Source organism: Spea bombifrons, chromosome 5, assembly GCF_027358695.1.
Source record: "Spea bombifrons isolate aSpeBom1 chromosome 5, aSpeBom1.2.pri, whole genome shotgun sequence".
NCBI lineage: Eukaryota > Metazoa > Chordata > Amphibia > Anura > Pelobatidae > Spea > Spea bombifrons.
Window position 1 is genome coordinate 19368430 of NC_071091.1, and position 24951 is coordinate 19393380.

Sequence of the window (24951 nt, forward strand, 5' to 3'; positions counted from 1 at the left end):
CTCAGTACTACGGGTCTCATGCCAGGCTCTGTATCTGTGCTAAATGAAATCATGTAAATTATTACTACATCACCGCCCGTTTTCCCTGAGAACCTTTTTGAAGTCCGTTTTACCATCTACTAATCTAACAACTGCGGATTTCAGAATACCCAATGTAAATGTTTCGGTGAGTTTTCAGAGTAGCATTTCACGTGGCACATCGCGTAAAAACATTAATTTACCTGAGTCATAAGCGAAATCTCTAGGTTCTTGCTTTATCATGATAGGCGGCGGGTAGGTTTGGTTGGGTGTATTTCCAACCATGGGGTTGTGTTCATACACTGGATCGTGATATTCTTGTTTAAATCCTTGCGGAGGAAACTGAATGCTTGGCTCGGACATCTGTCTCTGGTACAACGGACGTCCTTCCCTTGGCATGGCAGGCAGGGGTGGGAAAGAATTGCATGGCTCAGAAAGTTGCCGGCGAAATCTATTTAAAAAACAAACAAACAAAAAAAAACAGGATAAGTTTAGGAGATTCTTTTGCACATGGAAAAACATAACTTTTTTTTTAATTATTATTTGAGCCCAGTGTCAGTCTATGCAGCACAACTATCTCAAAACTAAATGAAAGAATACACTCTATACCTTTTAGCTCAGGAAGTTAATACACCTTATGGACCACTATTGCTTCCTGCGAACATGAAACAGGTGATCTACATTCGCTACAATTAAGAAAGACAATATACCCTATGGGTCCATGTTGAACATAATAAAATATATTGGCCTAGCCATGTTAGTAAGTAAATACATGATGATACGACATTTTACCAAGACAATAGGCTTTTCGTGGGTCAGGTCTCGGGAATTACCAGCTCCCTTGATACGGTGAACTTATTTCTCGAAGAAGATCGTCTTAAATTCATATGCATAAACATTTCATATAAATGCTATTCCATTTTTCTGCTTGATTTGATGTTCTTTATATACTGCAGTACCTTTTTTAGTTGCACTTAGCAGAGCAAGGTCTGAATGTTCTATCTGCCTGATTTTTCAAGTGAACTGATATAATTAAGTCATTTGTTTTTCTCAAAAAAAATTGACATCATCAAACTGTCATGATATCTTCACTAATTGACCCTTTCCTGGCCGACTGCTGCAGATTTGTACACTAACGATTAAATGCATATTCCCTAAGAAAAGCGAATAGAAATAAGTCTATTTCCACAAAGTCAATAGTTGGGCAACTTTCAAGATGGACCAGGCTTAATCAAAGTCATATTCCATCGCACATCAGGAACGTGTATTAGGATCTAAAATCTGCAACAAGCTTTTGCATCCAAAGCATTCGATTTAAAAACATTTGCCAATATAGTAGCATTTCAGGCAGTGTTACAAGGATTTGCAATGCAAACGATATACAAAATAAGAATTTCCATACTTCTATGTGGATTAAACATATACAAACGATTATCAGTGTGCCCTACCTTTGCATTCTAGTTCTCTTTCCAAGTTAAGACTTTTTTTATTCATGTTACCATATCTAAAGAGACGATTTTTACATATGAAACATTTCTACCTATTCCTTCCATAGATTTTACCTAAACCTACTACACATGTACTGAAAAAAGAAAAGAAAAAACAAACTTTGTATAGGGCAAAGAGTTAAAATCTACATTAAAGGCAATTTCTAAGCGTTCCGTTGCTATACAAAATTGTGTATGTTTAAACATATAAATATTAAAATGTGTACTTGTTGTTCAGATCACGCTGCATTAATTTTTGTGAATTTAGAAGTCTTTTTTTTACCTATGGTCCATGGAATAGCTGTTGTCGGGGATGGGCTGTGATGGAGGAAGAGGAGTCGGGAAAATTCTGTCTGGTTTTGGGGTCTGAGCTGCAGTGGGCGACGCATGATGCAGAGGGGACACAGGAGTGCTTGAGGGCGTTGGTGGGTTTGAGGGCCTCATTCCAACTTGTGGTTTCTGATCATAGGCACTGCAAAATAAAACCGACGATTAAAAAAAACGAAGACCGCCGCAATCACGGTAAGTAACACAGGTCAAAATGATTAAAGCCGGAGGCATTTACATATCAAAGTAAACAGCAGAAAGGTAACCTGATCTCATACCTAATATACCTACAAGTCACAATCCATTCTTCCCTGGATGAACGGCATAATGTAAATCACTTTAAAAGCCTGTCTGGGCTATGCTAAACAAAAATGCATTACAGTAAAGAAAGCAAAGGTTAAAAAGCTTTTTCAAAACACTCTGCTGAAAAGCATTATTTTTCATGTAAAGGAACGAAAAGCCAAGGGCCCCAAAAGAGCGTCATAAATTATATTTAAAAAAAAAAAATGGCAACTTCAAGATGAGTAAATTAGAAAGGTGTCTTAATCTCTTTAGATGGAGATTGTGAACTCATCTGCTGAGTTTGCATAGAAGGCACCAGTAGATTCAAAAGCCTCGGCTGCTGCGTTATAGATAATTCTTCAATTGCGGTAGCAGGCATCCTAAACTCTTTCTTACCACAAATACATTTCTTTGGGCATAATGACAGCATTTGCTTTACAACACGTACGATTGCGCACATTTATTTAGATGCTCTTTCTTTTGGATATCTGTATATTAAAAATTCAAGTAGTAAAATATGGAGCCAAAACGGAGCACTTAAAGCCGTACGCAAAAAGCAATGCTTTCAAGGACCAAAAAACGCAGATACTTTTTAATTCCAATCGGCAGTAAGTAGGCAGAGTTACTTTGTAGGCAATACAATAACATCGGCTTGTTTGGTCAAGTGGGACGCTTTATTATTTGAGTCTTAAAAAGCTCGTACCGTCAGTCAGTACATTAAGAAACAATCCTTCATGTGTCAATAGTTTGCCCATCCGACCATTAAAAAGTAAACAAGCCACCGTAAAGAGACTACATCTTGTAAAAAAGTAAAAAAAAAGTATTATAAACAAACATATTCGTGAATATAAAATACTCCAATACAATACTACATATTACATTTATTTTTATGAATATTTTCTAAATTTATCGCTACGCAAAGCAGAAATACAAAGTTGGTAGCTTAGTGAATGAATCCTATTTCCTTAAAAATTACTTCATAGCCACATAAAATATTATAGTGTTTTGGGACCCTTGGGGGAGATAGTTACAGGTGCTTTATGGGAGGGTTGTGGCCCAAAGAAACATTTGATATATAGGTGGTCCTTGCACATAGCAATTCAGCAAATTTGTAGAGTTTTTGGATTAGTTCCATAAATCTCCCGAACCAAAAGTAATTATTCATGGGGAATAACCCCCGAGAACAGAAATTATTGACACATTGCAAATTTACTAAAATCAATCAAAGACACCAATAATACCCCAAAAATAAAACCAAAACACAACAAAAGAGATGCCAAAACACAGAATTCCTTTTACCTGACATTGTACAGGCACTTCTCCCCATAGCTGAACTTGAATGGCTGTTCTTGGCTGCAAGCAGGGTTTTGTTCAGAGCAGGGACTGTGGGGTTCTTTCTTGATTTTTAATGGTACACCATGGAAAGCCACTATGGAGAGAGAAAGAAAAAAAAAGTATAAAAGATTATTAATGATGCATTTATGCTCAAAAACTACAAACATAGCAAGCATCACTGCACTCTCACCAAGAACCGAGATTTCAACAGAACAATCCTGCAGTAAAAACACATTATGATGCCGTAAATAGATAAGGACAGTCCCATTACGAATGCTACTCATAAATAATCAAAATAATAACCTGTGTTTCTTCAAAATTTAGAGCAAATGTAGTTTCAACTTTTGTATAGCTGTATTTCCGCTATGTCCTCGGTCCTATATGATGCCATTTATGCTAATATTAAATATGAGCGTCTTGACAGCGGTCCCTTGTAGCTAATTTGTGAAGGGAAAATTTCAGTGCTGGAAAGGAGTAGAAGACCTCATCCTCTTTTGTTAGGATCTATTTTTTTAGACTATAGCCTTCAACATCTGAATTATTAGGACAGATATGTGTAGAGTGAGTACAATACCATTTACTTACAATGTCAGTGTTTTCTATATGTAACCCATACAATGTACTTATTTAAGAGTCATTTTCAGTTTTGGGTATTACAAGTGTTCCTGTATTGATCTTTTAGATACTTGGGGGTAAATGTCTGTATCCCTTCACATTTGAGCCCAACATCGTATTAGATGATTTTAATGAACTATTTTGACCAGAGTTGCTCTATTTCATGCTTTTTCAAGTGTTTCATATGGAAAAATGATCATGTTGTGAACGGAAATGTATCTCAATTCAACCTGAACGGGTTGCAAGTGGAGATGATTTTCCACTTAAAATGTATGTACTCAGATTATTAATTGTTTTATCACATTTCACGACGCTGTACAATGGATACAAGAGGCAGCACTTAACTTGGCTTAAAACTCAAGCTGTTGCATTTCTGGACCCCAATAAAATCCAATCCAGTGCCAGTGAATGTTCTTCTCCATCAGACCCTGTGGAGCAGGGCTTATAAGGCTACATAGGGTCCTGACCTCTCTCTTCCCCATCCAGTGCATGGAGTGTTTGGGAATAACTGGTAATAAAGCCCAGTCCCTCTTAACTCGCCCATTGGGCTGTGGAATGGGGAGATATATATACCGTATATTTTTTTACAAAGGTCTTGAAATTCAGAGCCTGTACAAACTGTTCCAGATTGAGCCACATGGACACAGTGGTAATCTGTGCATGCCGAAGCTTACCATCTTGTGTGCAAACGATAAACATGTATTTGAATGTCACATGCTGGATCACAAATTCAAGATGCAAAACAAAAGACAACATTCACAGAGACACAGAAGGAAAGCCGAAATTATTTTGCTCATACTGAAACCTTATCACATTATGAATGTTCTGCAACTCTCTATGAAGGTCTCATAAATCATCGCAGCACACATTATAGGCATCAACATAGACTTCATATGCTACTGCTCTCCTCATACACTAAAAAGACAAAAAAAACTAACTAAATAGCAGCAGTTCTATCCTGGCCCTCCAGATGGGCAAACACTGCAAGGCCAAATAGATTTTCTAAAAGCCTGCAGTGTCCGATCGGTTCATGCTAAAGGAAGTCTGAAGAGAATTAACATTAAATGACATAGTTCTTTTAGCATGTACGCAATTCAATATCAATTAAGATTATACATCATTCATATGCTTTAGTCAATTTCACCAGACTGGCTAGTGGACGGCAAGAAAAACTATTAGATAATTTAATTTCCTGTGGTCAGTATTCCCATATGGATCATATGTTACAAGAGAATAAAAGCACCAAATTGTGCTTCTTAAAGAGGCAAAGATTTTTTTTTCACATGATGAACTCTTCTTCTCTTTCCTTTCAAATTAAAAGACATCAAAAAAAAAAAATCAACACCTCAATTTTGATGGCACTTTACTAATATTATATATATATATATATATATATATATATATATATATATATATATATATAAAAAGTGTGTGTGTGTATGTGTACCGGTAATATATATATATATATTGTGTGTGTATGTGTGTAGAGTGTTTTTTTGGCATTTCAAACTAGCATATGTATTATGCATGTTACTATGTAGGATGTTTGGATTATTCTTCAACACAACATCTTGCTTTTAGTTTCCCAAAGCGTTAGAAAATAAACAATATTTGGTGTACTTTAAGAATTTCTATGAGTAGCAACAGTGCCATATAATAGAAGGAGTCTTTACTGGCCCAAATATAAGGCACAAGGAACCATAGGAGGTGGCTACTTCTATGCAGAACCTTATTTTGACATTTATCATTTGTAGATTTTTATAAAAACATGAGATGGCTTAATGAACGCAGCTAGGACATGCAGCACCCCTCGGCTAACATACTTTATTTTAACAGAGGGATGTCCTTAAAAAAAAAAATCACTGTATTTCACGCAACCAAAAGACTGTGCATCTGCTAAAAGGCACTCTTCCAGCTTACTGGCATTTGCACAAAAAAGCAGCACATTCATTTTGGGCAATTTGCTTTACCTTCCCACATGGAGTTGGTGCATGTAAAAGCCTGTTAAGTACTAAATTATTCCTTATCAAATCACCATCATCTGGAGTCATGATCAACACTAATTAGATTAAATTCACTGAGCAGGGCTCCAGCCTGCTGCCTGCTATATACGTTTTGCTTGCATACTGTAAAAATCTTTAACGTGAATGGACTACGCAGCATCGCCAGAGGCTTAGTGTATTGCTCAGCAAAGAAAACCGACATGGAAACTGTCCTAAATGCACACAATTTATGCAAGACGTGTTCCTGCTACCCAAAAGATTTTACTTAACTCGGTTCTCTCGGTAGTTTCATAACTCCCTACAGGTTGAACAATTAAAAACAGGTTACATTATCTTCTTTAAATGTGTGGATGTGTTTTGCCTTAAAGGTTTATTTCTATCAATAACGTCCAGCCTGCCCATGTCCTTGGATATCATTAGTTTTGCGGCATATGTTACTTTGGTGTGTGTCGCATCCGTACTTGGTCCCATTGGTATAAGCATGAACCTGTATTCTCCATGAGTCCACTTTTCCAAGAAACAGCCCTTGTTAGCTTCTATATCCATAACTTAGATACTTTGAGGGACATGCGAGATAGAGGACATGCAAAAGGTGTTGGATGGGAACTTTCAATAATTCTATATATCAATACCAAAGGGATAAAGCACATTTAATCAGTATGTGGAGGCTCAAAGTAAGCAGTACAAGATGAATGATAGCCTTCATCAATACATATGGATTACATTTTCAAGTTTCAAGTCTATTTTTTTTCGACAATGTATTTTTGAAAAAGAAAATATATAAAAACTTTACCCAAGTTCCAAATATAGAATTTTTAACATGTTAAAAATATGTATTTGACGTTATATATATATATATAACATATGAAGATCATAAACCTGTAATAACAGACGCCCCTCAATGACCACCTGGTTACATTCCAGAAGAATAAAAAACCGAGCAGAAGACAGCTGGCCTGTATGTATATCTAAGACAATAGTGTCATAAGATCTTTCAATTTGTCTTCCTGTACACACAACAAAGCTGAAAGCACTTGACATATATCAGTGCCTCTCAAATATTCTCTTCCAGTACATTTCCCTCTGCCAAGCCAAAGCCCTTCCCCCACACCAAAATCCATTACTGAAAGGCCTAATCTCAGCTATCAGCATAGAGTGCCTTTTATGGAACCATTAAACCATTTCTCTTGTTTACTGTGCCCGAAGAAAGATGTGAATTATGTCTGTGACAAATCTAGCGATAACATTTCTAAACTGCCATTAAAAACTGGAGAAAAAAAAAAAATACAAAAGGACTATAAAAGTTTCTCCGTCAAGAAGCTTTTGTTTGTTTTACCTTGTACAGGTTTGTTATACAATTGATTAGTAACATTTCTTAGCCCCAAACAATAAACTATTCCAAATTCACATGGATTTCTGGTCCGAGACAATATTACACAGCTGCCAATGACAAGTTTGTTACACATTATATAATCCATGTTATCACATGACTGGCGAAACATATTACATGTGCTCTACAGACAACCTTTTTTCTAATGATCTTCTTCATTTGGCCAGAGACTTCTTTATCTTCTCTTCTGCCCTGGCTTAAGCCACCTTGCTGGGAATTGAGATATGGAGGCATTGCCGACACAGTGGTCCAAAGCGTTAATAAGACAGTTGGGGAGAACAGTCATCGCCCTTTTAACCGGTTCATTAAATAGTGGCATTACAGGGAGCTTCATCGCCCAGGAGGGGCAAGAGGTCAGGAGAGGGGCTTCCACCTCCCTGGACCTGCCATACTAGGCCTAGGCCCAAACATGTATCTGTTTTTTTTTATCCTCTTTCTTATGAAACCTCATGGAGAAACAACACCCATCCAACTAAAATAAAAGACACATCCCCGGATGCAGATGGTGCACATTATTGTTACAATCATACAACATTTACAACAATTAGTTAAGGCCAAAAGGGACCTCATAATGAATGCATTATGCTATTAAGCCTATGTAATTGATTTTCACTAATATGGGCAGTTGTTTTGTTACCCAAAATGTCTTAACTTCCTGTGTCCAAAGTACTTGTGTTTTTTTTATGTTTAACCATAAAACAGGTTGGAAATTAACGAAATTCAAGGAGCTCAGTAATGTAATCAATTCTAGGAGATAACCCCGCTTGTGTTATCTTGGATACAGAGACATGAATTGTAAAGAGATGACATTTTAAACAATTCAGATTTAAAGTGGCAATTTGGCTATGGAATAACAGTTTTAGCTACAGATGTAACAAGGCCTCACATGTAAAACAGATACTAGTGAAGGGTTTTTCCATATATAACTATTTTTGTAGGTATCTGTGTAACATTATTAAATATATTAAACCTTTATTAGGTAACAGATGACATTTGAGGTTGTAATAAAGGGAAAGCATACACTAAATGACTGGAAAATTAGACAATAAGAACATTTCAACAAACCAACATCATATGTATTATAAACAAAATGGTGTCTGGTTTCAGATTAAGTAGTTCTTTACAAATGACCTATAAATAGATTTTATTAGCTCCTTATAAGGCTGTTTTTGGATAGGTATACAATTAAAAGTACTTTAAAAACATTAGAAAAGGGTCAAACCAGTTAACTTTTCTTGACATCAGGAATCCTTAAAGAAAAACGTCACTTATTTTTTTTTACACAATGTTTTGTCATTATATATTGACAGCGTTAATTGTTGGTAAGCATTGGCAGCTATAGATTTCATGGTGGTTAATTCAGAAAAAAGATTAAATAGTTATTTTCAATAATAATCTTACTGCATATGTAATTCCAGTTGGGTTCATTGGGCTACTTAAGAAGATTTATAGTGGGTACACACTAAAGAAACATTTGATATTAGGATCCTTGGCTGGAGAAAGGAAATGCAAGAGCTACATGGGTGGAAAACAATGCAAGGAGAAACTATATGTAATAGGGTATTGCTGAATGCAACAAATCTTTCCTTAAAGGGCTTTGAATATACCGACATCCGTTAACATGGTGCCTGATATATAATCTACAGCCTTAGTAGCAACACCCCAGTTTACTGAAGTCAGAATTCCCTGGTGGGAAGGGACAATACAGAGCCCTAAAGGTTTCTTTTTTATTCTATGAAGATTACAATGGAAGAAATAAATAGAGATGGCTGCCTTTGCGTAAGCAAACAGAACATAATCTGTTTATAAATTCTTGTGCCTGAGTAGTGTGATGGAAGTATAGGTTTCATATTTCTGTTTTTATATTCAATTTACCACTATGTCTTAAAAAAAAAAAAACAATTAGATAAATATTTTTTTTGCAAAGCAGATGTCTTAAATCCTACTATTCATCTGAAATTATCAAAAGATTTTATTTGAAATTAATATTCAGATTATACAGTTTACTACTTGAATAAAGTAGTAGAGCAATGAAAGCGTTAATCAGGGATTCCAATAAATTAATCCTTTATGAGGAAAGCAATAATAGTCGAGGCTAAAATATATAATATGTAAAATGTAATGTATTATATAAATATGGACTGGTAGATATAAGACTACCATATGAATGTGAAATAAATTAAAAATCAAAAAAGGTGCCAAGTGTGTATGTATGCATGCGGTTAATGGGTTAACGGGTATGTGGTAAGTAAATCTGTCAAAACACTAAAATTACTGTTAAAGATGTTCAAGGAATGTTTGCAAACTAAACGTCTAGTCTTTGTCACCTTATGAAAGTGCATTTGTGTGGGTAACTAATGAATGTCCGTTGTAATCATTTACACAAAAAGAACACACACACAGAGCATGGCTGTCTCTCCAAATATTAGCTGTCTACAATGTAAAGAAAGAAGAGTAACCAATATTTGAAACATATAAAGCAAACCGATGTTGGGTGTCTTTACGCATGGCTACAAACAGCGATGAGCACAGAGGAAATGTTAGGCATTGACAGACATGGTCGGCAGAAAACCAAAAACGAAAACATAAAGAGACTAAATCACTTAGATAAAACTGCAGATAGCAGCACAAAAATGTGTTTGTGTGTTTATTTAGCAGTTTATGAATTGAGGCCAAAAAGAAATTATCTTAATGTACTGGCTAAAACATTACGATGGGGCAGTGCTGTCAAGTTCCTCTCGCTAGAATAACGCAATCGGGGCCTCACGTTACATGGTCAAATCAAGGAAATTGAAAACTAAAATGATACCTGAACTACGACTCACTGTTAAATGAATACAACGCAAGATGTAGAACACAATATAAAGGTTAATCTAGCCTCACAAATCAAATCCTCCATCCAGTGAAGCGATTTGTTATGATACATATGGTAACCCTACACACTATTACCCAGAAACAGAAAGGTACACTAAAGTCCTCGACTGGTACAATATTGCACTCAGACGCAGAAATTAAATATATTTAATAATGCAAGTGCAATAACTACGTCCCGCAACCATAAAGATGGGACTGAGGCATCTATAATTTATAGGCATCATGTTTTACATTGATGATCTGGTTACTCTAACTAGCATCTTAGCTTTAGAAGCCTTTAAAGCACGTATAGAAAGAAAAAGGCTTCCATGACAAGATACCATGTTGTTATAGGGAGTCATTTTATCTCTAATATACCCAGACAGGTCTGCTTGGCCCAACATCTGGTTCCACAAGTATGGAGGTTTTCGATCAAACTCCTATTCCATTGTAATTTTTGGTCCTCACGTAAAGACTTAACAGAAGGCAAGTCTGGCTAGGCTCATAGAAAGGAGGTTGATCTTACTTTATCTTCGCTATTCACAAAAAGTCCTCAAAATATCATTAATATCTCTGATGTGTTCAAACAAACATTTTAATAGCTATGAATACCATTTAGAACTGCACATGTACACCTACTGCACACATCCAATACAGCTAACAATGCTCTCAAACGCATCCAATCTAGATTTCAGCACTGAAGCCCTACCAAATGAAATAGGGTATGGCAGTGTTTACTGCCCCCCCCACACACCTCAAGTCTTCAGGGTCCAAGGACAACTACGAAAATGAACGAGTTGTAACTTTTCTGCAAAATATACAGTCATGACTAGCTTCACTGGCACTATGGTAATTTATAACTGGCCCGTTGGTTAAATGATAGGAGGTAGAAGCTATACGTCCAACTCTATCGGTCAGAAGAGACAAGCAACTAGACTTTTTCAGTTGCATAAGAGACATAATAAGACAATTATACGCAAGTCTGGGTATGGCTAACCATTAGAAATGTAGTGAATGATTAACTGTAGACTATTTTAATTTAAGGCAAAGGGTATATTTGAGCTGTGCTTACAGCTACGGGTCGGCTACACGCAGCAGACATCATTAATACCCCGAAATTCTCAGGAAGGCACTTAAGAATACCTTTCCTCTTTAGCTCTATTCTTAGACCGTGTATCGCATCCACTCAGGAGTTACATCATAAACTGCTCTGCTTATCTACAGCTGCTCCTTCGGGTTAAAGGTCACAGGGTCCGCTCAGTATGATCTCTCGAGATGAACCTTGTGTCACTACACTGATATAGAGTTTGATGACGAACACACAAGACAAGGCTGCCCAGTCATTTCTTGCTGCTGGACTTGATGAGAACCAACTAAAAAATGAAGATGCACCCCTGTTTGGACACATAGTGTTTTACTGAATTAAATAAGTTGGGTGTTAAGAATTGAAGTAGAACAGTATTATTACAGTTAAATTGTCTATTTGACAAACATTAAGTAAAATTATTCTAAATTTATATTTATTATAAATTTCTAGAACACTCTGAATCGGATCTCGTACGGTTTGCGAATATCATGTCATGTGTATTGACCATAATAAAGCCAAGCCAACCTAAGCAGCCACAAAGTTCACTTCCGCAATGAGTTTCAATACTTTTTGGCCAAAAATATAAATAAAAAAATAAACCAAAACCTAAATGCAATGTTTAAATGTATTAAAAAAATCATTAAAATTCATGACAATTGAGAAGTACTGAAACGCGACAGCTAACTTAGCGGCTCTACGCCCTGCCTCATCAAAATAAATAATCTCTATATCGACTTTCAAAACTTTTTTTTAATCTGGCTGGGATTTGCCGACCAAGTCTATTAAACAAGCTTTGCTGGTTATCATAAAGCAATAAAAATTCCTGTAACAAAGTCACTAAGGCTGAAGAGACTATATCCATTCCATTACTGCACAATGATTAAAATAAATTAGAAGAATGACCAATAAAGCTTTAAGACAAACTTTAAAAGTTTTGGTGTTTTAAACCTGAACAAGTGGAGGGGTTTTGTTTGGTAAAATGCATAAAAGTAAGGATTACTTCCCAAGACTATTAAGCCTTTTCATGGTGAAACCTGATGGATTTCCTAAAATAAATATGTGCATACCCATTGATTTCAGTAGTTTGACTTATATTTAATATCACGTATACACACACGCACATTTACTTTTTTGGAAACTGTATATACATTTCAGAAGTTTGCCACACAATTTAGCATCTCATAGAAACCAAATATTTTTACGATCACAAGGTAGTAATTATTATAATTTAGCCACCAATTAAGTTGCACGTTGTTTTGCAGCACAAAAATGCAACACAGAAAGACAAGAATGCGTTAAATATGAAAGCAATATAAATGGAGCCATATAAATATTTTCTCAAAGTCATAAAATATAATTAATAATACTAAATATTAAAAATATTTTTGCAAACAAAAATCTAGACCCATGTTTCCTTTTAAGATTATGCATGTTGTTCATTGAGGCTATACTTATACGATAAATTGTATGTTAATTTCTATTTCCTAAAGATAAAACAGGTAGTTTGAAACCAACTGAACAATGCACACCTTCCCCATAGAACTATCCCCAACCAGTTATTATAGAACTACTTACTTTCTATGGACTGCATTTAAATTGAAAAAAATAAAAATAAACATTATTTAGAGATTTGCAGTGGAAAAATCAGCAAAATCATCACAAGTGAATATGATCAACAAAAACACTTTTGTTAGAAGTAGTTCAAAATGAGAGATTTACAAAAAAAAGTGACATTGTACTTACAGTTTTCAGCCTGATAATCTGGAACAAACTGCTCATCATTGTCAGGCACCTGAGCTGAAAAAGTGATAGAAAAGGGAAACGTCCACATTAGAATTTTTTTTTTTTTTTTTAAATTTAGGTTAGCGGGACATACTTTTCGCATAGCATCTAATAACAAATACCATTCCCAGATAAAATATTCCCCATTCTGGATTTTTTTAAATTAAGGGAGAGGGAGCACAAGGGATGTAACCAACACTGAATAAAACTATCAAGCTTATTCATAAGTGTTCTACTTCAATGAATGCCATGTGTATTGTGTCATATCTTGTTTTGTAGAAAGCAAAAAAAAAAAAAAAAAAAAAAAAAAAAGGATCCATAAAGATTTACATACATTTAAGCCAATGAAATGACTATGGAAAAATGTTATATAAAATACAGCTTTGTAATACTGTACAACATCTCACATTTCAGAGTAAGGATTAAGTAGCCAGATCACAGATTTTTTTTTTTTTTTTTTTTTTTTTAGTATGACATAAAAAAAACTGTCCTTAATTATTACTTGTATTTTAGGTTATAGACCATAGGTGTTGCCTTCCATAAATAGAAATAAAATAGGAACAGTATCATTTTTTAAATTAATTGTCATAAAGTTTAATTTAAAGAAGTAGGACAACGGAGCTCTCTTCTAGCAAAGGTTCCAAAATACAAGACCGAGGGCAATTAACGTTGCACAATCTTATCGTTACAGGGTTTTGGTCACTCTTGTATTGGATTTCCTTGCATTATCAGTGGTAACTATTAAACGCAATGTTTTTTTACACTCTGAAATACATTGGTATTCTCATCGAGAAATACCTAAAGCATGCTACTATTAGAAGAAAAAAAAAAGACAATTCTCAAGCCAATATATCCACTCATGTTCACAAAAATATATGTATTGAGTATTAACTACAAAGTTTCATATAGCACGTTTTGTACATAGAAATAAAATCCAAGGTGCTTGATGACTTAAAAATCACCCATTTCTCCTTTGGGAACCAACAACAGAATCCTCATTAGTCTAGGCAACCATTACAAACAAACAGAAGGTCTATCTAGAACCAAAGTACAGTTGGAAAAAAATCAGTAGTTAACAGTTTCTGCACAAGGTAATAAATACATTCAGTCCTGATCATAAGATTACTCAGCTCTGTAACGTTTATGCTGGATCAAGAGGGCCCTCTGAATACCAACATAAATCAGATTCATTACCAAAAGTGTAGAGTCTAAACATGTCCGTTCGACAGCATAAATGTCAAAAGGTCCCATAAATGTACTCCAGCGCTCTGCGTGCTAGAAGCTGTGGCTTAAAAAGAGTTAATACTACCAAATGGCATATGCAATCTCATGCTCAAGTTACATCAATCACAGCAATGTGAACCGGAAACCAGATGGACTCGATTTATTAACTCATTCATAAGGGAAGCCACTAGCACAGCAACTCAAAGTCTTAAAGCCTTCAGGCTTTCGGAACAACTTAGGGGGGAAAAGGGATATAGGAAGCAAGATGTAAAAGAGAGAGAACACTATTACGTTTCTGTATATCAGTATGTATAACCCTACGATTCCCAAATAAGTAAAGTCAGAATACACGTTGTTAAAGTAGAGCATTTTAAAGTAAGGTTTTAATGAATATTCATACACGTGTATGACATGCGAGTCCAAAAACACCCAAGAGGCAAAATATCGCAGAGCCACTCACGGAATTGTGAAATAAAAAAAACATACGATAAAAACAAATAGCTAAAATGTTTTACATGACACAAGGATGAGCATTGAAGTTGCAAGGCATAGAAGAGGTAAACGGCATGAGTGCTGGGATGAAGTCAGAAGAAAGAACACTGGGCTTATTATTACAGATACTGTATACTCACAATAATCTACACAGCTAGTAGCATAGAAACAATCATTGGATGGCATATAAGAGCCTCCTACTCTGATTATATATATATATATATATAATGTTAATAAAGCTATAGTAGCAATAAAGGTCACAAATCGTTTTTGGGGTAGACGGGGTCATTCGCTTGAATGACCACAGCATGCATTTAATTTAACTTTACTTCTAAGTTGCTCTTGCGCTGCGCCACACTCCATAAAGTATTTCTGTATTCTTTTTAAGAAATTGCTTAGATAAAACCAGTCGTTATTAAACCCTCCACATGCAGTAGTAGTTTTCACTCCTTTGTATCAGTAAGATAAACAGAGAAACAACTCTGAAACAAAGCATGATAAAGCTTCTTTTTCTTTGTATCTAATGAGTTATGCTAGAATGTCAAGCTAATAGCTATTTGGAGATCGAATCGGAAGCATGTTTTTTTCTTATTATTAGCGGCTGCGGAGGTGGAGATGGGAGCCGTATTAACATTATCTACATGCCAGTTCCAACCCACCCCCAATATGTTGCATTTTTACAAAATCATCTGCAAGGAAAATCACTGGTATTTAAAACGAATCATTATAGCCTTTTCTATGCGGTTGCTATACAGACACACACACAAAAAAAAAACACTGCTTAAAGAATACAATACATTGTTTAAAAAAAGTTTCCTTTAAGGAACCAGGCTGTTGTTCAAGCAAGCGTGAAAAAGACTTCGGCATGCAAAGGGTTAGTATTTTAATTAAAACAAGGTCTATCCACTGTAACAATGACCCGAAGCCAAACAAGGCAGAAGATGTATGAGTCATTCTTTCTGCCAGTGAATGAGACAGCTGATCTCCTAAGCAATTTCTCAAGACAAGCAGTCAGAACTGGAGTTCTGCCTTCATTCACAAAAACAGTCCACATTGAACCATGTGGTCCAACCACAGGCTTTTCGTGTCACACCCTTCCAGAAACCTGCAGCAAAACGAAGGCTGAATTTTCTATGTAAACACGGCGAGATGTTTGCTCTGTTACAGACAAGAAATAAAGATGAATGTCTTAACCGGATGATTCGCCTGAAAGCATTTTCACGTTCATTCTAAATAACAAAACTTAAAGAGTTGTTTTTCCGAGCAGCTCTGCACCGGCCTACAAAAATTCAGCTCAACTTCTCTAGGTGTTTTTGTTTCGGTAATAAAGACACCAAGCAGTATCTTCCCTAAGTCCGTACTGAAGCGTAAGCCACTGGACTACAAGTAGACTCAGAACATGCACGATATACGTAATATTGTGTATTTTTGGTGTCTAATTTTAAAATCAAATAAGTAAATTATTTCACAATATGACTTTACCCCCACACTCCGATTTTGGTTAAAAAAAAAAAAAAGATTTAAAAAAGTTTAACTACATGTTAGCCAAAACATATTGCATTGAACTAAATGCAAATAACTGGCACATTATTCAAGCACCGTAACAGATGGAAAACATAAAATAGGAAAAATACTTACCTAAAACTTCATATTTTCACACAAGGCCATATTCTAATTAAAATAAGACTGGGCTCATTGTTCTTTACCATTAGGGGTATCACTAATACCTTGCCGTTTAGGAGAGCTTATTCATACACCCTTGGGTGCCCATCTGGCAGGAAGGGGTGAATTCAAAGCAAAACTCCTCCCCTCATAAAGGCATACATACGAACACCGTGTTCTTTACACGTATGTTTCCGTAATGGCGAGACTGCTCACCCAACAGAGTACTAAACATATGGACATCTTAAACTTTGATGATTAGAGAAGCGGGGCAGCTTCTGTAAATGTTTTAGAAAAACATAGAAAGCTTATTACACCCATGGACAGTTTACGAATGCAGTAGCATTTTTATTCTGTAAGACTTCAGCAAATGAACACAATTTCCTCACCAGTGTTTTGATTATAAAGAAAAAAAATCCGACCTTCATTGTTAGTAAGTGATTCCATAAGAAAGTATCACAGTTCATGCACTTACAGTAGAGTTCATTCTAGGTTGCTAAAGGGAATATCATCTCGAAATGACCCCTGGCCATTTTGAACAGACGACTAACATTTATTAAATCATCATAAAAACCTTTGAGATCCCCTGATAAATGATAATTACTGTGAAATATCTATGAAATGGGTCTTTTACTTTAAAAAGTACCAGTAGGACCCCCCCCCCCCGTCTGCCAAAACCGGAATAACAAACTTATTCATCTATAAAAGCTACCCGGTAACTTTAGCCAGCACAAACACAAACACATGCCACAAAGTTTTACCAAAAGAGCAACAACAAAAAAGACAATATCTTCTGTGAAGGCCTGAAGATATTAAGGAAAAAAAAGTACAAGGCTGATTTCACTATTTATATTTTTAAAGAGTCACTCACTGACCTGGTGACCAACACACAATGCCACTAAAAATAAGAGATAGATAGATAGATAGATAGATAGATAGATAGATAGATAGATAGATAGATAGATAGATAGATATTATGAAAGTAGTATTTCACATGGAGGTCTGGAGACATTGTCTGGTCAATACTGAAAACATTTTTACAATCACAAGCCCATTCAGACAACAAAACCTGTTCAGGCAGGTCTATTACACCTGGCTTATTAACCAGAACGCTGAATCATCAACTTCCTGGCTATTCAACCAAAAATATTCCACATAACCACATGATAAAACACCAGCACAATAACAAAATATTCATGAGACATTTTCAAAAAGTAGAAGTAGAAATTAACATATACATTATATATTCTATAGAGTTTATGCACAAGATCCTCTTCCCTCGGCAGTGTCTATTTTTACTATTAGCGGTAGGTTATTTCATTTTAAAAGTATGGGGGGGGGATATTTTGTTATCGGCATACAATTTATTCCAAATTAACAAAGAGAGAGGCTCTACATATAGAACCGATGACATGATGAGTGGGAAAAAGCATGAATGTAACATCCTGTTATTGCATTAGTGTTTGCTGCTCATTTGCAGAATATTACTTTTATGATGGCATCTAAATAAATACAGATATTCATAAAAAATAAATACGAATTATAAAAGTGGATATTAGCACATACAAAAAAACTACCCTGGGTTATCAGGTTAATAGATGTCTACAATAAAAATAAATTACCCTTTCTTTGACATTTGTTAGTTAAAATATTAAAATTGCCAAGTCATCTGTGAAGCTTATATCAACTAGTTTAGATTGTGCCAACACGCGTTATCCTGTGTACTTTAGTTTCATATTCAGTGTAAATTAAAAATCAAAATGTAAATTAAAAATTAGGTTTTAAAGAACATTACAAAAAACAACCAAAAATAGCCATCACTAATATTAAAAAAATACAAGTTTAACAAGCCAGCTGTAATTAGGAATGAGAACTGGTCTAGAGTACAATAGTAGTCTTTGTTTAAAGCCTTTCTACTATCACTGTATAAAAAAAAATATAAAATAAAAAAAGAAGATAATAGACCTAAATCCAACTGTAACAATTCACCACAAATGGCAAACAAAATAACAATATTAAAACTGATTATTAAAAGTATCAAAACTTAAGATACAATATCTTGAAATGCTTCAAAACTCAACTAAAACTTGGGTTTCATTAACTTGTATAAAAAAAGAAAAATAAAAAAAAAATAAAGAAACGAAGCCTTGCTTGTGAAGATGAAAAATACACACCTAGACTCCTATGCTGTGAGCAAGATGGAAAGAAGACACTTGCATTTAATTCTTGAAGCATCCCGTCTTGATGAACTCAGAGAAACCAATTTCTGCCATCAGAAAGCTACTCTTCCAGAACACCAAGGAATCATGTGTGCTGCTCAAAAGAAAACAGCAAGCCCTGTTCTGGCTGTATGCAGTCTCTTGAGGTACACTGATATAAACCTGATCAATTGCAATTAAAAACCGAACAGAGGCTTAGAACTTGAAGTCTTGGAGCATTAGTTCTTGCCAAAAGCAGATGTGATTGTGAGCTGGAAGCAATTTCTCCTGGTAATTTGTGATGACACTGGGTAGCGCAGCCCCAGAGTCTCCAAAGACAAACTCATCAGAGGCTCTAATGTATGCATGACACATGAGGTGGCTCTTTTAGAGCTCAATTAATTGGGCTGAACATTAAGACAGCAAGTTCAGGACTTTTTTTCCCTCCCCCCTCCTGTTTTTCATCTTTAATGGGCATTTTTTTTTCTTGGTTCTTACCTTCAGCAAGCCATGTTTCTTGCAGCTGGCTCAGATCTTGGAACAGTTCTGTAGATATCAAGTTTGAAAAACATGCTTCAAAAAGGAGCATTTGCACAGATCTGCTTAAAACTTTAATTTTTAGATGACTTGCTCCAACACAACACCCAACCACCTAATTGCTAGGTATCTACAGAAAACAAACTTCACTCCCAAAAAAACAAAAAGGTGCTCTTAGTTTGTACCAAACCACAGGGAACAAACACCATTGTAAACATACAATATATACCAAAGGCATAGGAAGATACTTCACAAGCCTATTTCACACCACTCTGGCACTCAAGGGGTTTCAGTGCAATAAAAGTTACCCTTTTCGAATAAAGCAGTCCCGTCCCGCATTAAATAGGTAAACACGTGTACACAATACAAACAAAAAGTAGTAGGAAATGGGGTGTGAACCCCTCACACCCCATTTCCTACTACTTTTTGTTTGATGTTCTTGATTAGGGCACAATTGTATGCGAACAAAAGGTAGGACGAGAAGTGGTAGTTGGGTGTATGATGTCACACCAGAGTATATGGAGGAAGATGGAAAATGTGAGAGGGCTCTCAACCGGACAGCGTATCATGTAAACAGAACCATAAAAAAAAAACTACTTGCATTCCAAAAGCACGCAACTTGCGACAAGGGTTAAAAGAAAAAAAAAAAGAGAAAGAAGGCAATTTAAGTCAGGTTTAGTTGTGGTACATCAACATTAGCCAGGGGTTAAAAAAAGAGAAACGTTAGATTTAGAACGGGAAATTTGGGACAGGGACAGCGAGAAATAAAGTTCGGTTAGATTTAGGTTCACCACACCATGATAAGCAAGGGGTTAAAATGAGAAATAAAGTTCAACTAGATTTAGTTCAAATAAGCAAAAGAGGGTGAATAACGCCAGGCTTAGTTGTGTAGTACAGCGAGATCAGCCCGTGTGTGCTCTTTACAAACAGGTTTTGCTCATAACAGTTTTTTGTGAATGAACGGAGGGGTTAGGCACTGAAGTCAAAACAATACAAAAGCATGGGGTATGCGAATCCTCACCTTCTGAATCATGAGCCAGGTCTCTATTTAAAAACTTTCTTTTCCTGAGGCTTGTTGTTCTTTCATTGCAGGTTCTCCCACTCTGATTCTAAAAACAGCAAGAATGACTTGTCTGAGACAAACTCAAGAGAACAGGCAAAAAAAGGGCTTTAAACCTGTACTTTATCCCGAGGATTAAAGATCCTTCAAATCTACCGAATCCGAAGGCTACGAGAACTTATAAAAAAAAAATATAGCCTAAGTGCAAGTTATATAACTCGGTCTGTCTCATCACTACTTCTATTGCATAAGATGCATTCAAATATTCCACTGCCAGAAAGTTATGACGCTGATTAATAAAGTGTGTAATCAAGATTTCTTTCACAACACAGGCGAAAAAAAGGGGTTAACACTCCGAAAACTGATTCAAAGTATCAGAAAATAGATATACGAAAACAAACAAAAGATCTCTAAGAACAAACAACTCTTGTGTTTACAAACACAACGTTCTAGATGGAAGACTCACATTGGGGACCATGTAAGGCACTTGCTGGTCATAAAATCCATCCATCCTGCAGCTCTTAAGGAAATCTTAAGTCAGAAATTGGTGTTGTGGGCATTTATCTGGTGGTTTCCTCGGGATCTGGGCTGCAAGCAACCTACAGAGAACAAGATGGCTTTAGAAAAAAAAAATCATGAATGAGAGGCTTGAATTTGCATAGCTAATTAACCTTCAACAGTCCCCATTCATAAAAAGCTCTGCGAAGCACTAAAGCGAATTTGCATGAAAGGATGGCTGAGAAAAAAAAATAAAAAAAAAACTTGCAAATAACCACTTTAAACGGAAGTAACGACCTTCTATTTGGATATTTACACCCCGGTTACATGAGATCGGTGCAAGTGAAGTCTCTGATTTGCAAACGTGTGCAAAACTAGTAATGGCGATCAGAATGATTTGCTTTGCACCTAACGGGAGTTAGAGGCGGAGATACCTTCCCGAGGATCTCTTTAACCATAGAAGTGCTGGATTTGGAAGGGGGGGGTAAAGTCCGAACACTAGAACCCGCAGAACCCAAACGCGCGTGGACAGAACACATCCCTCCCCTCCGGGATTCTATCAAACCGAATTACACACACACAAAAAAAAGTTGTTCGACCCACCTGGTTGCGATCGGCAGCACCAAAATCCCTCCAAATTTAATACAAAATCTCTATGTGTATGTTAATTATTCCCCTGCACTTCCCCCCGTGGAAGCAGAAAGCGCCACTGACAGAGCTGGATTGTGTGGGTTTTTTTTCCTCCGCTTCTCCTCCAGGGGCCTCCTATCCAAACTGATAGATCTCTGCCTCCCATTGGCTCTCTGTCTCTTTCACAGGATCAGATTTCTGGCTGTCAATCAGGCTTCTCCCTCTCCCTCTGATAAGAAAAACAATGGCTCCTGATCCCCCCCGGGGGAGCTGTCATTGTGACCTTTCTATTGCCCTTTCCTCACCCTCTCGCTGAAATTCGGAAATGCTTTGTTCACCTCCAGCTCCATTAACTTCCCCAAACAACACAGTCAAGATAGACATTTCCTATTTAGCCACCATCACACCCCACCCCCTCCCAAAAAAGCACCTTCTTCCGCGCTAATAACGTTTCACAGACCCTATTCTGCATTTATGACTGCGTGGAAAAAAAACTTTCCAACAACCCACTCCCGTGTATTTCGATTTAAATGCATAAATAAATATATATGACACATGAGTGACTTGCGAGCTGTGATGTGAGAGGAAATGGCTTGTACATAACAACAGCGCTGAAGGAAGCAAATGACCAGCATCGGCCCTCGAAGGGTTAACTGCATATATTTATTTACACGCTCATTGAACGGACATTCGATTTAAGGTTCCGGTAGGACGCGTGAGAGCCGGGAGGAGCATGTAAACAAACGCGCTCCGTTTGCACCGTTCGGCTAAGCGTTGGCTCGGTTGTTTCTTTTCAGATGGATATCGAGTATCCCGGTTCCCTCCTCTTGTAACGCGAGCAACAGTTTGCAGAGACCGTCTGGAGCGGCCTGAGCAGGATTGGTTGCCCGGGTAACCCAGGCGGGGTTTGGCTTCTGTCCATTCAGCCTCCGCCGGCCAACCAATCAGAGCGCTTGTTTTTCTAATCTGATTGATGTGTTTATTCATAGACTCGCGGCCCAGATTTGCCTCCAGGCCCTTTGAGCTATAGAGCTTCATTCACAAAAATTCCAGAAAGGGTCACATGGAACTAAGGGGTGGAAAACAAGCCAAAGTTACCAGAGCTAGAAAAAAAAATAACTACTGTGAAGAAAATGAAGGCAAAAGAAATTTCAAAAGCACAGCAAATGTTTGCAAAAAGCAGTATTTATGCTGCGACAAAAACATGAAATCTAAGAAATCCTGAGTTAAAAAAACATGAAAAAAAATGTAATAGCTGCCTTAGTACTTTAAAACTCAATAGGGGCTCACAGAGAAGGGTAACAGTAGCTACATAGAGACAAAGAATTTGATGGTAGTTAAGACCCATCGGGTTTGCCTGTTTTCCTGCTTTAAAGACTCAAACCTTAGATCCAGAAGCCACGTGCCTATCCCATGTGTGTTCAAATCCCCTCTACCACTTCTGCTGGGAAGCTGTTCCACATATCTACCACCCTCTTGGTATAGGAAAACTCCCTTTAAGCCTCTGACCCTCTAGCTTTAGACTATGACCTCCTGCTGGAACATTTCTCCTCCTTTGAAATAAACTTCCCTTCTGTACTTTGTTAAATCCCTTTATGTATTTAGCTTGCACATTAATCTTGAGTATGGGTGTGCCTTGCAGCGCATTGCATAACCCTTCTGTCCTCCAGGGGTTAAAAAAGGAAACGAAGGTGAAACATAAACAATAAAGATAAGACTGTAACAGCATTGTGCAAGAAAAATAAAGAATTTACCTCCAGTTCACCAGGAGTAACTAAATAAACGCGCTGTCTGTGAATACACAGACCAAAACCACATGCTTTAATTATAAATGTGTTTCCAACATGACTGTTATTAGAACGGATGGGATTTCCGAGTCCTGCTTGGAAATCTGACAAAAATATTAAATAATGTTAAGGCTTAAAGTATAAAAATGTGTGTGTTGGGGGGGGGAGTCCGCGTAGAAACTTTTGAAAACTCCTCGAAGTTATGATAACCGAAAACTATATAAACATAAAATATTACAAATTACATTAATCTGCTTGAATTATTACTATTTTATTTATTATCTATTTGTATTATTATATTTTTAAGCCTCGTAAAATCTAATGCGCACGTATATGTATACGCATACCCATGTAAATATATTATTAATATATTATATATTATATTATTCATATTTTATTAATATTGTCCTGGATTTTATCATAGGATATAGTGATCAGGTTTAGTACACGCAATTTATTATAGATCAGACAAGCTTTATAGGAACAGAACCATGGAAGAATATAAGGATCTAAAGAATATTAGAATAAGAGATAAAATAAGAGAGTGAAAGGGTGTCTTTTTGATGCTGCAATCACATGGCGAAGAAACTTGTTTTGTCTGTGTAGTAGCTGTATGTATCTGCATGTGCAAGTCTCAGTGACGTATGGAATAAAACACTAATTGACAGAATCCCACTGAGGACTGTCTAGTTGTTCTTGCAAAACACAGTCTTGAGACTAAACAGGAAGAAAAAATAGGGGATGAAACAAAATAAGCAAATGCCTATTATAGTATAGAAAAAATAATAATGTATAACATAATAAAGAAGGGAAATGTATGGGATGGAAAAAATAATCAAAAAGTAAAGAACAAAGAGTCATATTGACTTTGTTACATGCAAACGATTATTATTCCTATTTTGTTTAATGTTTTAATGGACTAGGTTATTTCTTTTAGATTTTTTTTATTTTCTGAGCTTTTTATTATTTTTAGATTGAGAGCAAAGTGGAACTATCACATTCCACATGTCCCCTATCCTGATTCCTATATATATATATATATATATATATATATATATATATGAGTGATTTGTGTTGCATATGTTTGTGACATCTGCCATTTTGCTGCCACATCACAGTTTCAGTTCTTCGTTTTCGGGCTAGACGTGGGAAGAAAAGCCGCCCTGGTACTTTGAGACCAGCAGCTCAGTATCTGTGGGTGGCACGGAGCATGAGGGAGATGCCAATAATGGTTTTTCCTGATGCCCCTTTGTTATAGACTGATTAGATTCCAACCAGCTTTGCCATGACCCGCGCTATCTAGTGGCACATGGCCCACCCTTGACTTTGGCTGCAGACTTCTGGCCCCAGGCTCCATCGCCCTAAGCCTAGTGTGCCTTGACCAAAATAAGCCATTGCATAGATCTATCCACGAAAGGTTAGACATTAATGTGTGCTCTGTTTAATATTTACCTCTTGGCCCATTCATAAATTGTCTCATGGAAAGTTTTTGCACGTGATGGTGTATTTTGATCACGAGGAGTAGAAAATAGATCTTTCCTGGCTATTTACTATTTTATTTTAACAGATACAGACATACATGCGATGTAAATGTTTCTTAGAGTTGTGAACTAGGTAAGCAGCATTAGGGGTATATTTTGGAGAATTATTTCATCATACATGTTAACACGTTCTTGTATATCTT

The 24951-nt window shown here is 36.4% G+C and overlaps 1 protein-coding gene across 5 annotated transcripts in view; it reads right to left on the reverse strand.

Annotated features, from left to right (window-relative positions):
- Positions 1-21589, reverse strand: part of ETV1 (ETS variant transcription factor 1) — a 33845-nt gene extending 12256 nt beyond the window's left edge. Inside the window, exons 1-8 of one of the 5 annotated variants that reach the window (XM_053466410.1) lie at positions 21454-21589; positions 20819-20969; positions 20314-20401; positions 19254-19301; positions 13141-13194; positions 3414-3543; positions 1789-1977; positions 222-469 (exon numbers count right to left, since the gene is read on the reverse strand). In XM_053466410.1, the coding sequence (XP_053322385.1) occupies positions 222-469; positions 1789-1977; positions 3414-3543; positions 13141-13194; positions 19254-19301; positions 20314-20401; positions 20819-20863 (802 nt within the window). In that variant the 5' untranslated portion in view covers positions 20864-20969; positions 21454-21589. Of the gene's footprint in view, positions 1-221; positions 470-1788; positions 1978-3413; positions 3544-13140; positions 13195-16533; positions 16677-18731; positions 19024-19253; positions 19302-20313; positions 20402-20818; positions 20970-21147; positions 21218-21453 lie in introns of those variants that run through there. The other 4 variants (XM_053466409.1, XM_053466411.1, XM_053466412.1 and 1 more) reach the window with 4 other exon arrangements.
- Positions 21590-24951: the final 3362 nt, after the last annotated feature.